This window comes from Corythoichthys intestinalis, chromosome 5 (assembly GCF_030265065.1).
Source record: "Corythoichthys intestinalis isolate RoL2023-P3 chromosome 5, ASM3026506v1, whole genome shotgun sequence".
Classification (NCBI taxonomy): Eukaryota; Metazoa; Chordata; class Actinopteri; order Syngnathiformes; family Syngnathidae; genus Corythoichthys; species Corythoichthys intestinalis.
In genome coordinates this window covers 59,322,726-59,335,766 of record NC_080399.1, presented here as the reverse complement: position 1 = coordinate 59,335,766, position 13,041 = coordinate 59,322,726, and the positions used below count along the sequence as shown (strand labels likewise).

At 37.6% G+C, this 13,041-nt stretch overlaps 1 protein-coding gene across 6 annotated transcripts in view; it reads right to left on the bottom strand.

Annotated features, from left to right (window-relative positions):
• The window catches only part of ppp6r3 (protein phosphatase 6, regulatory subunit 3), a 94,555-nt gene that overhangs the window by 28,198 nt on the left and 53,316 nt on the right, over positions 1–13,041 (bottom strand). For 4 of the 6 annotated variants that reach the window (XM_057835733.1, XM_057835734.1, XM_057835736.1 and 1 more), the window contains exons 14-16: positions 9,849–9,934; positions 7,616–7,702; positions 3,051–3,148 (exon numbers count right to left, since the gene is read on the bottom strand). In XM_057835733.1, coding sequence (XP_057691716.1) covers positions 3,051–3,148; positions 7,616–7,702; positions 9,849–9,934 — 271 coding nt within the window. The remainder of the gene's footprint in view (positions 1–3,050; positions 3,149–7,615; positions 7,703–9,848; positions 9,935–13,041) is intronic. The other 2 variants (XM_057835737.1, XM_057835739.1) reach the window with 2 other exon arrangements.

Here is a 13,041-nt window from a genome sequence, read left to right as displayed (position 1 = left end):
CATTATGAAGGCTGAAGACTACCAACAAATTTTGCAGCATAGTGTAGGGCCCAGTATGAAAAAGCTGGGTCTCCCTTAGAGGTCATGGATCTTTCAGCAGGACAATGACCCAAAACACACTTTAAAAAGCAGTAGAAAATGGTTTGAGAAAAAGCACTGGAGACTTCTAAAGTGGCCAGCAATGAGTCCAGACCTGAATCCCATAGAACACCTGTGGAGAAATCTAAGAGACCAGGAGCAGTTGGCCAAAGAAGAATGGTCTAAAATTCCAGCAGAGCATTGTAAGAATCTCATTCCTGGATACCAGAAGCAGTTGTTCGCAGTTATTTTGTCTAAAGGTTGTGCTTCCAAGTATTAGGCTGAGGGTGCCAATACTTTTGTCCGGCCCATTTTTGGAGTTTTGTGTAAAATGATAATGATTCCCCCCCCCCCCCCCCCCCCCCCCCCATTGTCTTTTGTGTTTTTTCATTGCATGCAAAATAAATGATGAATTAATGAAGATATTACTATCAAAGCATTTATAATTGCAATCATTTTCTTGGAGAAATTGAGCATTATCTGACAGAATTGCAAGGGGTGCCAATACTTTTGGCCAGCACTGTATCTTACTAGGATGTCATTGCTGTAACGTCTAAGTTTAGCTGTTTAATTAAAGTTTGTTAATCAATGTCTTTGTTCGCTGCCCGTTCTATTAGTGTGCTAACATTAAAGTGATGCTTCCTCTTATTAAGTAAACATGGAATCTTAGTAAGCGCCTTAATTTTATTTATTTATTTTTTCATGTAACATTTTGTGAATGGACACCTCGGTATCCCAACCCATTGCTATGGTGTCAGTGAGGAAATCTGTATGCTTTTGCCTTGATAGCTTGCTACGATTTTTGTAATATTTTCAATATAACCCACCGCTGCATATTGTAAACTTTTGCTTCAATTTAGAGGATGTTGCACTGGTATTGCGCCAAAATAAATCACTTAAAACACACCGATATACGTCTGGAGTCATGAAGCTTGTCATCTTAGCAACCGTAACTTAGGGGGCAGGGTTTTTGCAAAAGGTCAATTGACAAAGATAGACGTTAAATTCAGTTGAAGTGGGATGGGGTGGCTTTGAATGGCCATGTTTCGGTGCCATTGGCGGCTTCGATCATTATTTGATGGCTTCCAGCCCCCCCAGTCTAATTGGATTGGACAGCCATTGCCGTTCATAATAGTGAATTAGTTAATTAACAAGAACTTTTAGGTTAATAATGAAAAACAGACTCTTATGCCTGGTGTAACGAGGGAACAACAGTCTGAGCTACACACTGCGCCACTAAGAGCTAAACAGATTCTTAAAACCTCATTTCTGATAAGAATTGGGACAGCACACCATTGACTTCAAAGTGGCTCTGTACTGTCTTTGAGCAGCTAGATATAAACATTCTGGTCGCTGTTTTGAATAATTAGAAAGATTTACAGGCAAAGTAAGAAAACAACAACAAAAAAACAGTTTTTCAGTAAAAAGGGTTACATCCCCGTTTGACAATATGCTCGCCAACTTTGGAATGTCTTCAGTGTCTTGTCCCATTAGGATTATTAAAGGGAACCCTGAGTAAAATGACATATTGGTTCTGGATGTTTTTTTTTAATGTTAGTTCACTCATCTATAATATACAAGCTTTAAAAATCATTTGCAGCTTTAATACAATGTTAAAAACTTTATTTCAAACGTAAATCCCCATTGTTGTATACATCGCAATGTGGTGGCGTAAAATGGTGCCGCCGTAATTATGTTAAGCATTAAAAAGAAACTATATTCCTTTCGCTGTGCTTTTTGTCACATTGCACCTGGAAAGTATTCCACCAGCCACCAGAGGATAGTGTTGACTCATTAAAAAAAAAACTGTTTCCTACTTGGGAGAAATGATATTTTGCTGAGACATTAATACTGCTCTATTCTGATCAAAGTGCTGCGCACCATATCTATAAAGAGTTTGAGGATTTAAGCATTTAATCACAAGAATTTTCACCAGAAAAGCTCTGTTTACATCAGGCGGACACTAGCTACACTGACTAACAGACTAGCATTGTACTTCGACATATTTACATAAAATAAATGCTCACTGCACGTTTTTTTGCTTTTTTTTTTTTTCTAAACTAAGAATTGAGACTGTTCTACGTCCATATCTATAAAGAATTTGGGGATTTAGGCATTTATTCACAAGAATTTTCACCGGAAAAGTTCTGTTTACATCAGGCAGCCGCTAGCTGCATTCACGAACAGACTAGCATTGTACTTCGACATCTTTACGTAAAATAAATGCTAACTGCTCGTTTGTTTTTTTTGCTTTTAACCAACAATCAAGACTGTTTTACGTCCATATCTATAAAGAATTCAGGGATTTACACATTTATTTACAAGAATTTTCAACGTAAAAAGCTCTTTGTGGCGATAATCTATAAAGATTTCAGGGATTTAGGCATTTTCACCAGAAAAGCTCTGTTTACATCAAGCGGCCGCTAGCTACATTTACTAACAGACTAGCATTGTACTTCAACATATTTACGTAAAATAAATGCTAACTGCTAGGTTTTTTTTTGCGTTTAACCAAGAATCGAGACTGTTTTACGTCCATATCTATAAAGAATTCAGGGATTTACACATTTATTTACAAGAATTTTCAACGTAAAAAGCTCTTTGTGGTGATAATCTATAAAGATTTCAGGGATTTAGGTATTTTCACCAGAAAAGCTCTGTTTACATCAGGCGGCCGCTAGCTACATTTACAAAAAAAAAAATAATAATAATAATAATTGAGGATTTAAGCATTTATTCACAAGAATTTTCAACGAAAAAAACTCTTTGTCTGTGATTCCACTTCGTCAGCTTTGACGGCCTCACCAACAATGCAGGCCCCCTATTTATCGGCCCCCGCCCCGTCAAGACATTATGAAGTCTATGGATATGTATTACTAACGTCAGAATGAAACATATGAAACCAACATGTCACTTCACTCAGAATTCTCTTTAAATATTCATTTCTTAACATGGTCATCGATTGTACTCACTCCAAAACATCATCTGGATCAGCAAACTCTTCATCATTGAAGCCAAACTGCTCAATAAAATTGGACGTCATTTGTTGCATCTGATAATCAGAAAACGCCTAGCAAAAGCCAAAATCAATATTGATTAATGATGTACTCTCTCGGGCAGGGGTCACCAACATAGTGGGGCATTGTGATTTTCTAGGAATATTGCTTATATGATCATTTGAAAATGTAAAAACATGCAATGTTTAACATAAATAATGTGAAGTGCATCTATACAGCCCTACATACTCAAAAAGATCATTTTAGTATGTATCGTTTTGTGATTTAATAATGTCGGAACTTCATTAGGTCATTGGTGCTAACTAATCGATTAAAATCGATTAATAAATTAGCTGCCAACAAATTTGATAATCTATTTTTGCCGGCAGCTATGATCAGTCCCGTTTGGGTCCTTGTTTGTGTTTAATGTGAGGCTGTGCGCGCCAGTGATTCAAGCAAAAGAGAGAGAGAGAGTTCACTGCTACACTCAGGTTGGGTTGCTGAATCAATAATATTACCAATTGTCGAGAGTTCGATTGTCTAATGTGCTGTCAGATCCAGTGTGCCTCAGTCAAAGGTGAGTAAATGACGACAATTGTATCGTTTGTATTCTTTGTTGTTGAGACGTTGCTTCTTTGCACGGAGTGCTAAGCTGGATAGCAATTATGCTAATCAGTCTCCTAAGTGTCCGTTTGTATTGTGTTTTGGAGAAGCATATTAGTACTTGAGTAATTGTTAGTGAAGCTGTCTCATTTTTATATAGAAACCACCCACATAAACCCGTTCATCTAACAGCTTTCAAACCAAACTCCCATTCAAACTATAAATTGGCACACAACAGAGTGTGTTTTGAAATTGGATTAGGTTGTATTTATGAATAACTGTTTAATAAAGTAAACTGATTCATTGCCTCCTTCTCATTCAATTTTGTTGAGTTTGTTTTGTTGAGTTTGTTTAAAGAAAATGAAGGAGTCATTGACACAATTTATACCAGTGTTTTATATCAGCGCTTTGCCCACAAGAAAAAAAATTGTCAATTAGCAGCACCTTTTTTTATTTGAGTGAACTTTTATCCGATTTGTGTACTCAGAAATTCTTTTTATGTGAAGTGAATGTGTTTGCCAATATTTTTTTTAGGAAAAATTTACTCCGCTGCAATGCCAAAGTCAAAACTGCTGCTATGAACATGCTGCTTCGAGGATTCTTTAGAGTGACATTGTAACTGTTTGTTTTGAAAGTAAAGAAAGTAAGTAAAGAAAGAAAGCATTTAGTTTTATTGATTTGGGTGGATACACTGCCCTCTAGTGGCAACAGTGGGGAAAAACAACATAACTCGTCCAACATGGCTGAATCCAGGAATCCCAGAATCCCTGTTAAAACCAACATAAGGTATATCTTTGTTTGAGCTAAAATGTTTGTTTATGCATTCGTTAGTTTACATTAGTTGTATTAGTTTAGAATTTAGCAGTAGTTTTGTGGAAATATGTGTTTGAATGGTTAAGTGCATCGTAAAAAAAATAAAATAAAATAAACATTGGCATTTTATAGCATTTAAAACAGGCGTTAACTATGCATGCTAGCCAATGGTTCTTTGCTTGTACTTAGATCCTCATTTATTTTTTTAATATCGTTTCAGGCTAAAGTCAGGTATTTTAATTTATTTATAAATGCATTTATTGCTCTTGAGAAATTAAATGAAAAACTCTGGAATTTTATTTTGTATTCGCATATAATGCTGTTTTGAAAGTGTCCTCTTGGCAAACCAAAATAATAATTGCAGGCATAGAAACTTGTTTATTTGTTCAATGTATTCTAAAATGTATTCTTCAATGCATTAAATCTTCGTAATCCGATTACTCAATTATTTGAACTAAGTTATGGATTGATTAGTCGACCACCTGAATAATCGATAGCTGCAGCCCTAGCCCATAACACAAGCTCGTTCGCACGCTCGCTCGTTCTAGCACTCATTCGCTTGCTCAATCACCTGTCTCAGTTTACAGGCCTCACTCATTCATCTAATCGCATTCAGACACTCACTCATCCAATGTCATTCAGATACCTTCAAGGTTTAACAACAATTCATGTAACATGCTACAGCTGTAGACACAGAATAGCATAGTGTATAGAGGAGGGAATGTTTTCAAAAACATAATTTATTGGTGCAAACCTTTTTTTTTGTTAGATTGATAGCTGAAAGATTTTATAAGATTTGACTATCTTTGAGAAAGCTGCAACAGTGCAACAAACGAAATGAAATTTTAGGGACGCAACTAAAAAATTTGGGAGCGTCCAATCTAAGTAAAGGGAGCCCTTGGGTTACGATGACCTACGATGCTTCGACTTTAAGACGCCTGTGCCTCATCTGCAGTTTAGTCCCCAGGACCAGTTTCTGCTTATCTCGTGCATAGCGCTTGTCTGTGTTTGTGCGCCAGGAGGATCTTTGCATTTTTCGCCCTAGTTCTTTCACATTATGACCCCAAAGAAGAAAGCTGGATTCTAGGTTCAGTCAAAAGAAATGCAATTACTATGGAAACAAAGCTTAATATCATAAAAGGAACAGAGAAAGGAGAGAGACACTGACGATCATTGGCAAAGATTTGCTGCGTTCAGACCTAAGTTAAACTGTCGTGCGAAAACGACTTGCTTGTCGCCAAAATGAGTTTTGTGTTCACACAGACTTTATGTCACCAACAATCGAAGTCTGCAAAACTTTCAAATCAGCTTGCATGTATTCTTCAGGTTGCAATGTTGATGTACTGAGTGCTGTGTTTTCTGGGCTGTTTCTAAACGCACCGCATGTCTGACTGCAGTGAGAGAGGTAGGGTGGCCGGAGCGAGAAGGCAGTTCACAGTAGTCGTGTTCCGTGCTTTCGGTTGCAAATTAACCATTGAAAACCCTAACCCTCCATCCACCTCTCAGCAGTAATGGTAGAACAGCATCTTATCTTTTTTTGATTAATGTATTTTACTTTTTTTATACATAAGTTTAAGGACATATAAATATGTTCATGTAAATTTCAACTTTAACGTTGAAATCCGACTTATGAGGAAATTCGGGTTACATTGTCAGAATGGGAATGGAAGTTGTTCAGAACTCAAGGACTTTCTACTGATATGAACTTCAACAGCTTAATTGTGCATAACAGTCAACCAATGGGATTCAGTATGGAGCAGTGTCAGACTTCAAATTCATAACCATAAGTGTTGCTGTCAGCTAGACAGTTCAACCCTTTGAGATACTGCCTCACCAAACTTGGCGTATGACTACAAATAGCCAATTATATTTCAACTAGCAAAAGATTAATGTGTTGTACATATTAGTGCTGTAGCGATTAATCGATTAACTCAAGTAATTTGATTGGGAAAAAAACTTCGAAACAGGGTTTGCTGCTGTTTAAACAGAGTGGCGTTGGTTGGTAATGTTTTTTTTTTTTAACGTGTTTGCATTTAGTTTTATTCATTTGGGTGAATATACTTCCCTCTAGTGGCAACACTGAATATGACATAACTCATCTAACATGGCTGGATCCAGTTGCTCCCTGTTAAGACCAACATAAGGTTGTAAGTTTTTTTTTTTACACCTAATATGATTGTCTATGCATTCGTGATTTAGTTCAGAAGTGTACTTAGCAGTTTTGGGACCATGTGTTTGAACGATTTGTTAAGAGCATTGTAAAGCATTGTAGAAAAGCATTTTATAGCATTTTAGCTAGCAGACTTTTGCTATGCAAGTTAGGCAGTTGTTCTTTTGCTGTACTTCGATCTTTATTTGTATTTTTTTATAACGTTTGAGGCTAAGCTAATGTATTTCAATTTATTTTTAAATGAATTTATTGCTCTTGTTAAATGAAAGACCAATTTTGCATTGTTTGAAAAAAACACTTGGGATTTTATTTTGTATTCGCATTTAATGCTTTTTGAAAGTGCAATCTTAGCAACCCTTTGCTTTGCATCTCCTAAATTTTATTCTGCAACGCATTAAATGTTCCTAATTCGATTACTTGATCATTCAAACTAATTGATGGATTAATCGATTAATAAACACAGTAAACACAGTTGGCTGTTGATTAGAACTTTAAAAAAACTCAAAACACACCCATACACTCCACTATACTATCAAACGACCAATCAAAACAACTGCTGCTGTTTCTTTAAGTTCAATTTTATGATGATCGGTGGATGGCGACTAGCAATCTCTTCTGATCCTGCGTGGTGCTTATTGATTGTTACCATACATTACTCACCCCCTAATTCGAGTGTAATTGAGTTGCTTTTAATAATTGTGCAGCAGTCATCAAATTTAGCCAGAGGTTCTGGACCTTTCTGGCTAATTCGGTCTTCAAGTTAAAGGTCCCGTTTAATATTTGAGGTTTAGGGTGATATTGTTTAATCTAATTTTAAGACCAATGCAATGTTGAGTGTATGTCAACATCTGATAACAAGAGTAAAAATATACGGATACTACATTTGTTCGTCTGCATGAGTAAGGGCCTGGTACATGCGTGCGTACATGGAAGTTGATCAATTTGTCACTCTTACTTGTTGAATAGATGAGTCATGGTGAAAGCTGCTATCTTTAAATTCAACCTCATCATCAGTTGAGGATTGGATCTGGTGTGTGTTCACCTGAGAAGAATAAGTAATGACATTGATGAAGAAGCTGCATACTGTGGGAAAACCACGGTTGCTATTTCTGCCAAAACAAGCAAAAACACAAGGAAAGCCTACAAATACAAATGCAGTGAAATTGTGAAAATGTCACCGAAAAAGTTGCAAATTTTCAAGGCAAACAAAGGTAATATAGTTTTTGCCAAAATTGTACAGTTCTGCTACCAGTTTGACCCCAAAAAATTCCAATATATTTTACAGGTGCACGACAATTATTGGTCCGATAATTATCGGTCCAATAACAGAAATTATGACGTCATCCCAATAAATCCGATAACATTATTAACAGGATATTTTGGGATGTAAGAGGTCAGTGGTCATGGCTGGAGTCCTCCTCGGTATTTGACTCTGTTTCAGCATGTTGATGTCGGTGTCGGTGGATTGGGATGTGTGTGTGTTTCCACTCCTGTTTTACCGGTATGCCAGTATGTTTTGTTACTATTCTAAAGACCGTATTTTTCCATCACTGAGTGATGAACCTTACTATGGCAAACAGCAAAGGTTTGCATTTTACAGTGTTATGTTTACAAGTTATGGTGAGGCCATTTGGTTATTGATAGACTTGCTGTCTTATAATTGTCAGGTTAAGAGAGTTGTTTCGTGGACTTCAGAATAGTTTAAGGAGAACAAAATAGATGTTCTGGAGTGTTCCAGTCAAAGTCCAGATTTGAACCCCATTGAGATGCTGTGGCATGACCTAAAGACAGGCATCCCAGGAATCTGACTGAACTATAGGAGTTTTGTAGAGAAGAATGGGCCAAGATTAGTCCTGATCATTGTGCCAGACTGATCTGCAACTACAGGAAGCGACTGGTTGAAGTTATTACCGCCAAAGGGGGGGCCAGAAAATATTAAATGTGATGATTCACTTACCTATCCCCCCGTCTTTGTTTGCATACTATCCTCATCAAAATATGAAAACCTATACATTTTCTCTTTTGTCATTTGATCACATTTGATGGCGATTTTATGCAGAAATGTGAGAAGTTCCAAAAGGTTCAGATATTTTTTCATGCCACTGTACTTATGTATTCAAGAAAGATATTCAAGTACCGTCATAAGTAGAGGCGTGCGAAATTTCCGATTCTTAGATTATTCGCGATTCGGCCGTGGAAGATTCGAGAACGATTCACAAATATCCAAATTCCGATTATTGAATTATACCAGGTAAAGCGGAAGTAAAACACAGTCAGCGCGGTCTTTGGGACGCAATGAGGAACGGACCGAGAGTACATATCATGTTCAACTCATACCGCTAGATAAAAAAAAAAAAACAATCATACCTGACTGCGGCTGACAGCCGCTACAAACCTACAAACAACGCCCAGTTGCTACAAACATACGGCTACAGTAGATATCATATATATGTAGAACTAGATGCAAAATGACAGACGACGTTGGTGTTGGAACATGTATTATTGAACAGAGATGCGAAATGACACTTTCCAGCGTAAGTAAACAGCCGCCATCTTAAAGCAGTAGACCTCTCTAGAAGGCTCTGTTGTAGCGAACCTAATTAACTTTTTATCTAAAGCACTCCTAAATCGGCAGAATCTTGTCTTGAATCTATCTTTAAATGATGAAATAGTTTTAAAACTTTGACAAAAGTAGAAAGAAGGGAAATTATGGAATAACGGGAGCAATTTTAACAACTGTAACAGTTTATACACAACATTAAATTAATTGAATGTAGTTTAAAGCTGCTGATACAGAATGGGGACTGGAGTTTTTTATTTACTGTTATTTTTGTATATTTGTTTACTGTTATATGTTAACTTGATACTGAAATAGTAGTTTGGTTTAGCCTGAGAGGATTTTTGAACAATTTTAGAACTAATGTACAAAACATTAAAAAAATAAATTACTTAAAAAAAAAATTTTAAAAGGAGGGGGGGTGCATCAATAATCGTTTTATAATCGAATATGAGCCTCTGAATCGTAATCGTAATCGTATCGTTAGGTGCCCAAAGATTCCCAGCTCTAGTCATAAGTCAATAGACAACAACTCTATGTTAACAGAGATGACTAAAGACAAAAATGATTCTCAGATATTAGTTCAAAACCGTGCTCGACAAGAGTGTCAACTGGGTTTGTGAGAACTCACCAGGTCAACAGTGTTTCTTTTGTTTGTGTCAGCCAGCTGCCCAGATATGAAGGCCTCCCATTTTTCTCTGTCCTCGACTTTTAGCTCTGTCACACATAGTGAGTTACACATCATGTACATACAGTACTTGCACACATACACTGTATATACACAAAGGATCAAACAGTTTTTGAAAACTTTTTCGATCCGGTCCAAATGTGTTGCGTTAAATTCTTAAGCATTAATAGCAGCTCTATTATTTTTCTTTTAAACCAAGAAAGGTTACAACAGCTTTAAAAGGTTGTCTCGAGGACTAGGTTTGTGAGTCTAACCCTTCATTGGTGCGCCAACCAAACATAATTAAATAACACAAGAAAACTGAAGATAATTACAGCGGTGTGTCCAACAAACAGTTTGTGGTATATATACATTATAGTGTCAAATACTGACAGGCATAACAAATAAATGCTCCTCAACTGCTTGGCTACATACACAATGAATCAGTACTGCCGTGGGGTTCTTCTGCCTGACAGGCCTGTTATAGTTCATTCAAACAGTACATACAAAATGACATGCTTTAATTTCGACACAGATGCGTGGAGCATAGACAAACTCAGTGTACTCCTGCAGAAGCAATTCCTGTTTATATGAGGGATGGGACGATACACTTGAACTCATGATACGATGCACCTTGATATGCCATAGTCACAATACGACATGTCACGATACGAAACGTCTAGGGATGTCCCGATGGCATATTTTTGCACCCGAATCCAAGTCACCTGATTTTGAAAATATGCCAAGACAGTCCTGATCCGATACAGAGAAAAAAGCTTTTATTTGAACAAAAGTTCTAAACATCTTACAGTACTGTACTTTTTAAAGTACTTCTTCAACATTTTCCGGCAGTACTGCGGAGTATAAAACGTATATATCTTTGTATCTTTTGCCAGTGGCGTTGCATTTCTGGATTATTTTGTTACTTTTTAGCCCTTAAAAAGAAAAAAAACAAATGAGGCCTAAACGATATTGGAAAAAAATTAACATTGCAATATTATACAGTGGGGAGAACAAGTATTTAATACACTGCCAATGGGCATTGTCAGTGTATCAAATACTTGTTCTCCCCACTGTATATAGTGGTGCACTGGTGCTCCTAACTTTTTTCTTAAAGTGCAGCAGCACAAAACGTAGGCGCACCCACATTTTTCATTGTATCACCTTTAACGCCGTACATTTAATCACTCTCCATAACATTCATTCATCTTCTGAATCGCTTATCCTCATGAAGGTCACAGGGGTGCTGGAGCCTATCACACCTAACCTTTGGCAGAAGGCGGGGTACACCCTGAACAGGTTGCCAGCCAGTCGCAGGGCACGCATAGACACGCAACTATTCACGCACACACTCACATCTCTGCACAATTTGGAGTGTATAATCAGTATACCATGCATGGTTTTTGGAGATGTGGCAGGAACCCGAAGAAAACCCACATGCGCCGCCTTCATAATGTGAATTATTTTTTAACAAGAATAACGTAGAAAATGGTTGTCTTTATTAAATGCTTCATTGAGTTAGTCCATTCAAATTCACACACGCTTTGAAGCTCACGCTGCAGAGAACAGCCTCTCACTTACACACTTAGGACTGGGCTACCGCTAGTGTGTAACAAGCTTAAAGTGCCTATGACAGCAAAAAGCATGGTTATTTCACATTTCATGCGGTATTTTATGCTCCAGAATGAAATGGACCGCTTGTATGTGTGTGAAAGCGATCGATATATTTATTCAATTTTTTGAATACCGCGCCATTAAAATCAGTGACTTCCTGGAATGACGAAGAATACGAATGTGACGTCAGCGGGCTAATCATCTTCAGTATATAGCCAATACTACAGTATGCAGAACGACTGCGGATTCAGCTGATTGAGCGGATTATTTCGTTTATTTTTTGCATCACGCCGGCCCATTGTGCTGCAGCCTTTTGTTGCGGTTTCAAAAAGTTCAGCCGGTTTGTCCACCGAGAAAGGGCTATTTTCGGCATTCATTACCGGCGACGAGCACAGCCAGCCTGCCTTTGACGCAGCAGAGAGACAAGCCCTAACTTGCTTCCCGCTGTGGGCTGGCCGATCAGTGAAGATAATCAACACCACCGCCGTGTGTGACATGAGTCGGGGTACTTTTGTGTGATTTTTCGTTTTCGAAAGGTGAGAATAAGACTTGGAAAAGCTGCTCGGGTCGGGTTAGCATGTCGGCTAGCCGTCACGTCTCCTGTTTTATTTACGCTCTTTCCTCCATCTCTGAACCCGAGGCAGGGAAATGAGAAAAGCCCGACTAACTCCGGTGGCATAAAATACCATTACGGAGAGGAATAAAGTCGGCAGTTTTGACCATTATGCAGTAATTTTGCTGTGTCGTACTGAATAAATGCATTTTTAATATTTCATATTCCATTTAGCACAAGACTTATTTGTCATGACCATACCATTTATTTAGCAATTAGGGAAAAATACTTGGGTAAAAAGAATGTCCTGTAAAAATATTGGAGTAGAAAGATTAAAAACAATCATGACATCTTGCTGCTCTCTGTTGAATCTTCCTCCATCTGAATCTTCCTCCTAAATGGGCTGGGTTGTAAATCAAATGAAATCTTGACCCTGCCGACGTCATCATCCAGCTGGGGACGCGACAGTGCTATAATTGCAGGCGGGGCTAAACGGCAGATTAAAAGACTAATTTCTGCGCTTTGCCAATTTAGTCGAATCGTCTCAAAACATGATTCTAATTCACACAATAATACTATTTAAGATTTTTCTTATGCTGTCACAGGCACTTAAACAATAATTAATGCATTTGTTCCTTTTGATCATAGAGCTACTGATTCTTCTCTGGCCAGAGTAAAGCTACAAACCATTCAATCATCGTTAACTTTAAGTACCAAATGCCAGCACCAATTGCAGCCAAGAAAAAGAGTTTGGTCGCACTGCTTAGCAGGAGGTCGGGTGAGAGGCTGTGACACTGTACGAGCATGAAGCAGAAAAAATAGTATAAATAATAATAATAAATAAATAAAAATATCACACGTCCTTGCGATGCAAATATTGCATATCTGCACAACGCAATGACGATTTTCAAACGATATATTGTTCAGGCCTACTCCATAAACATCATTCTCTCATTCTCTCTAACTTCAGAAAAGAAGGATTCACAGATT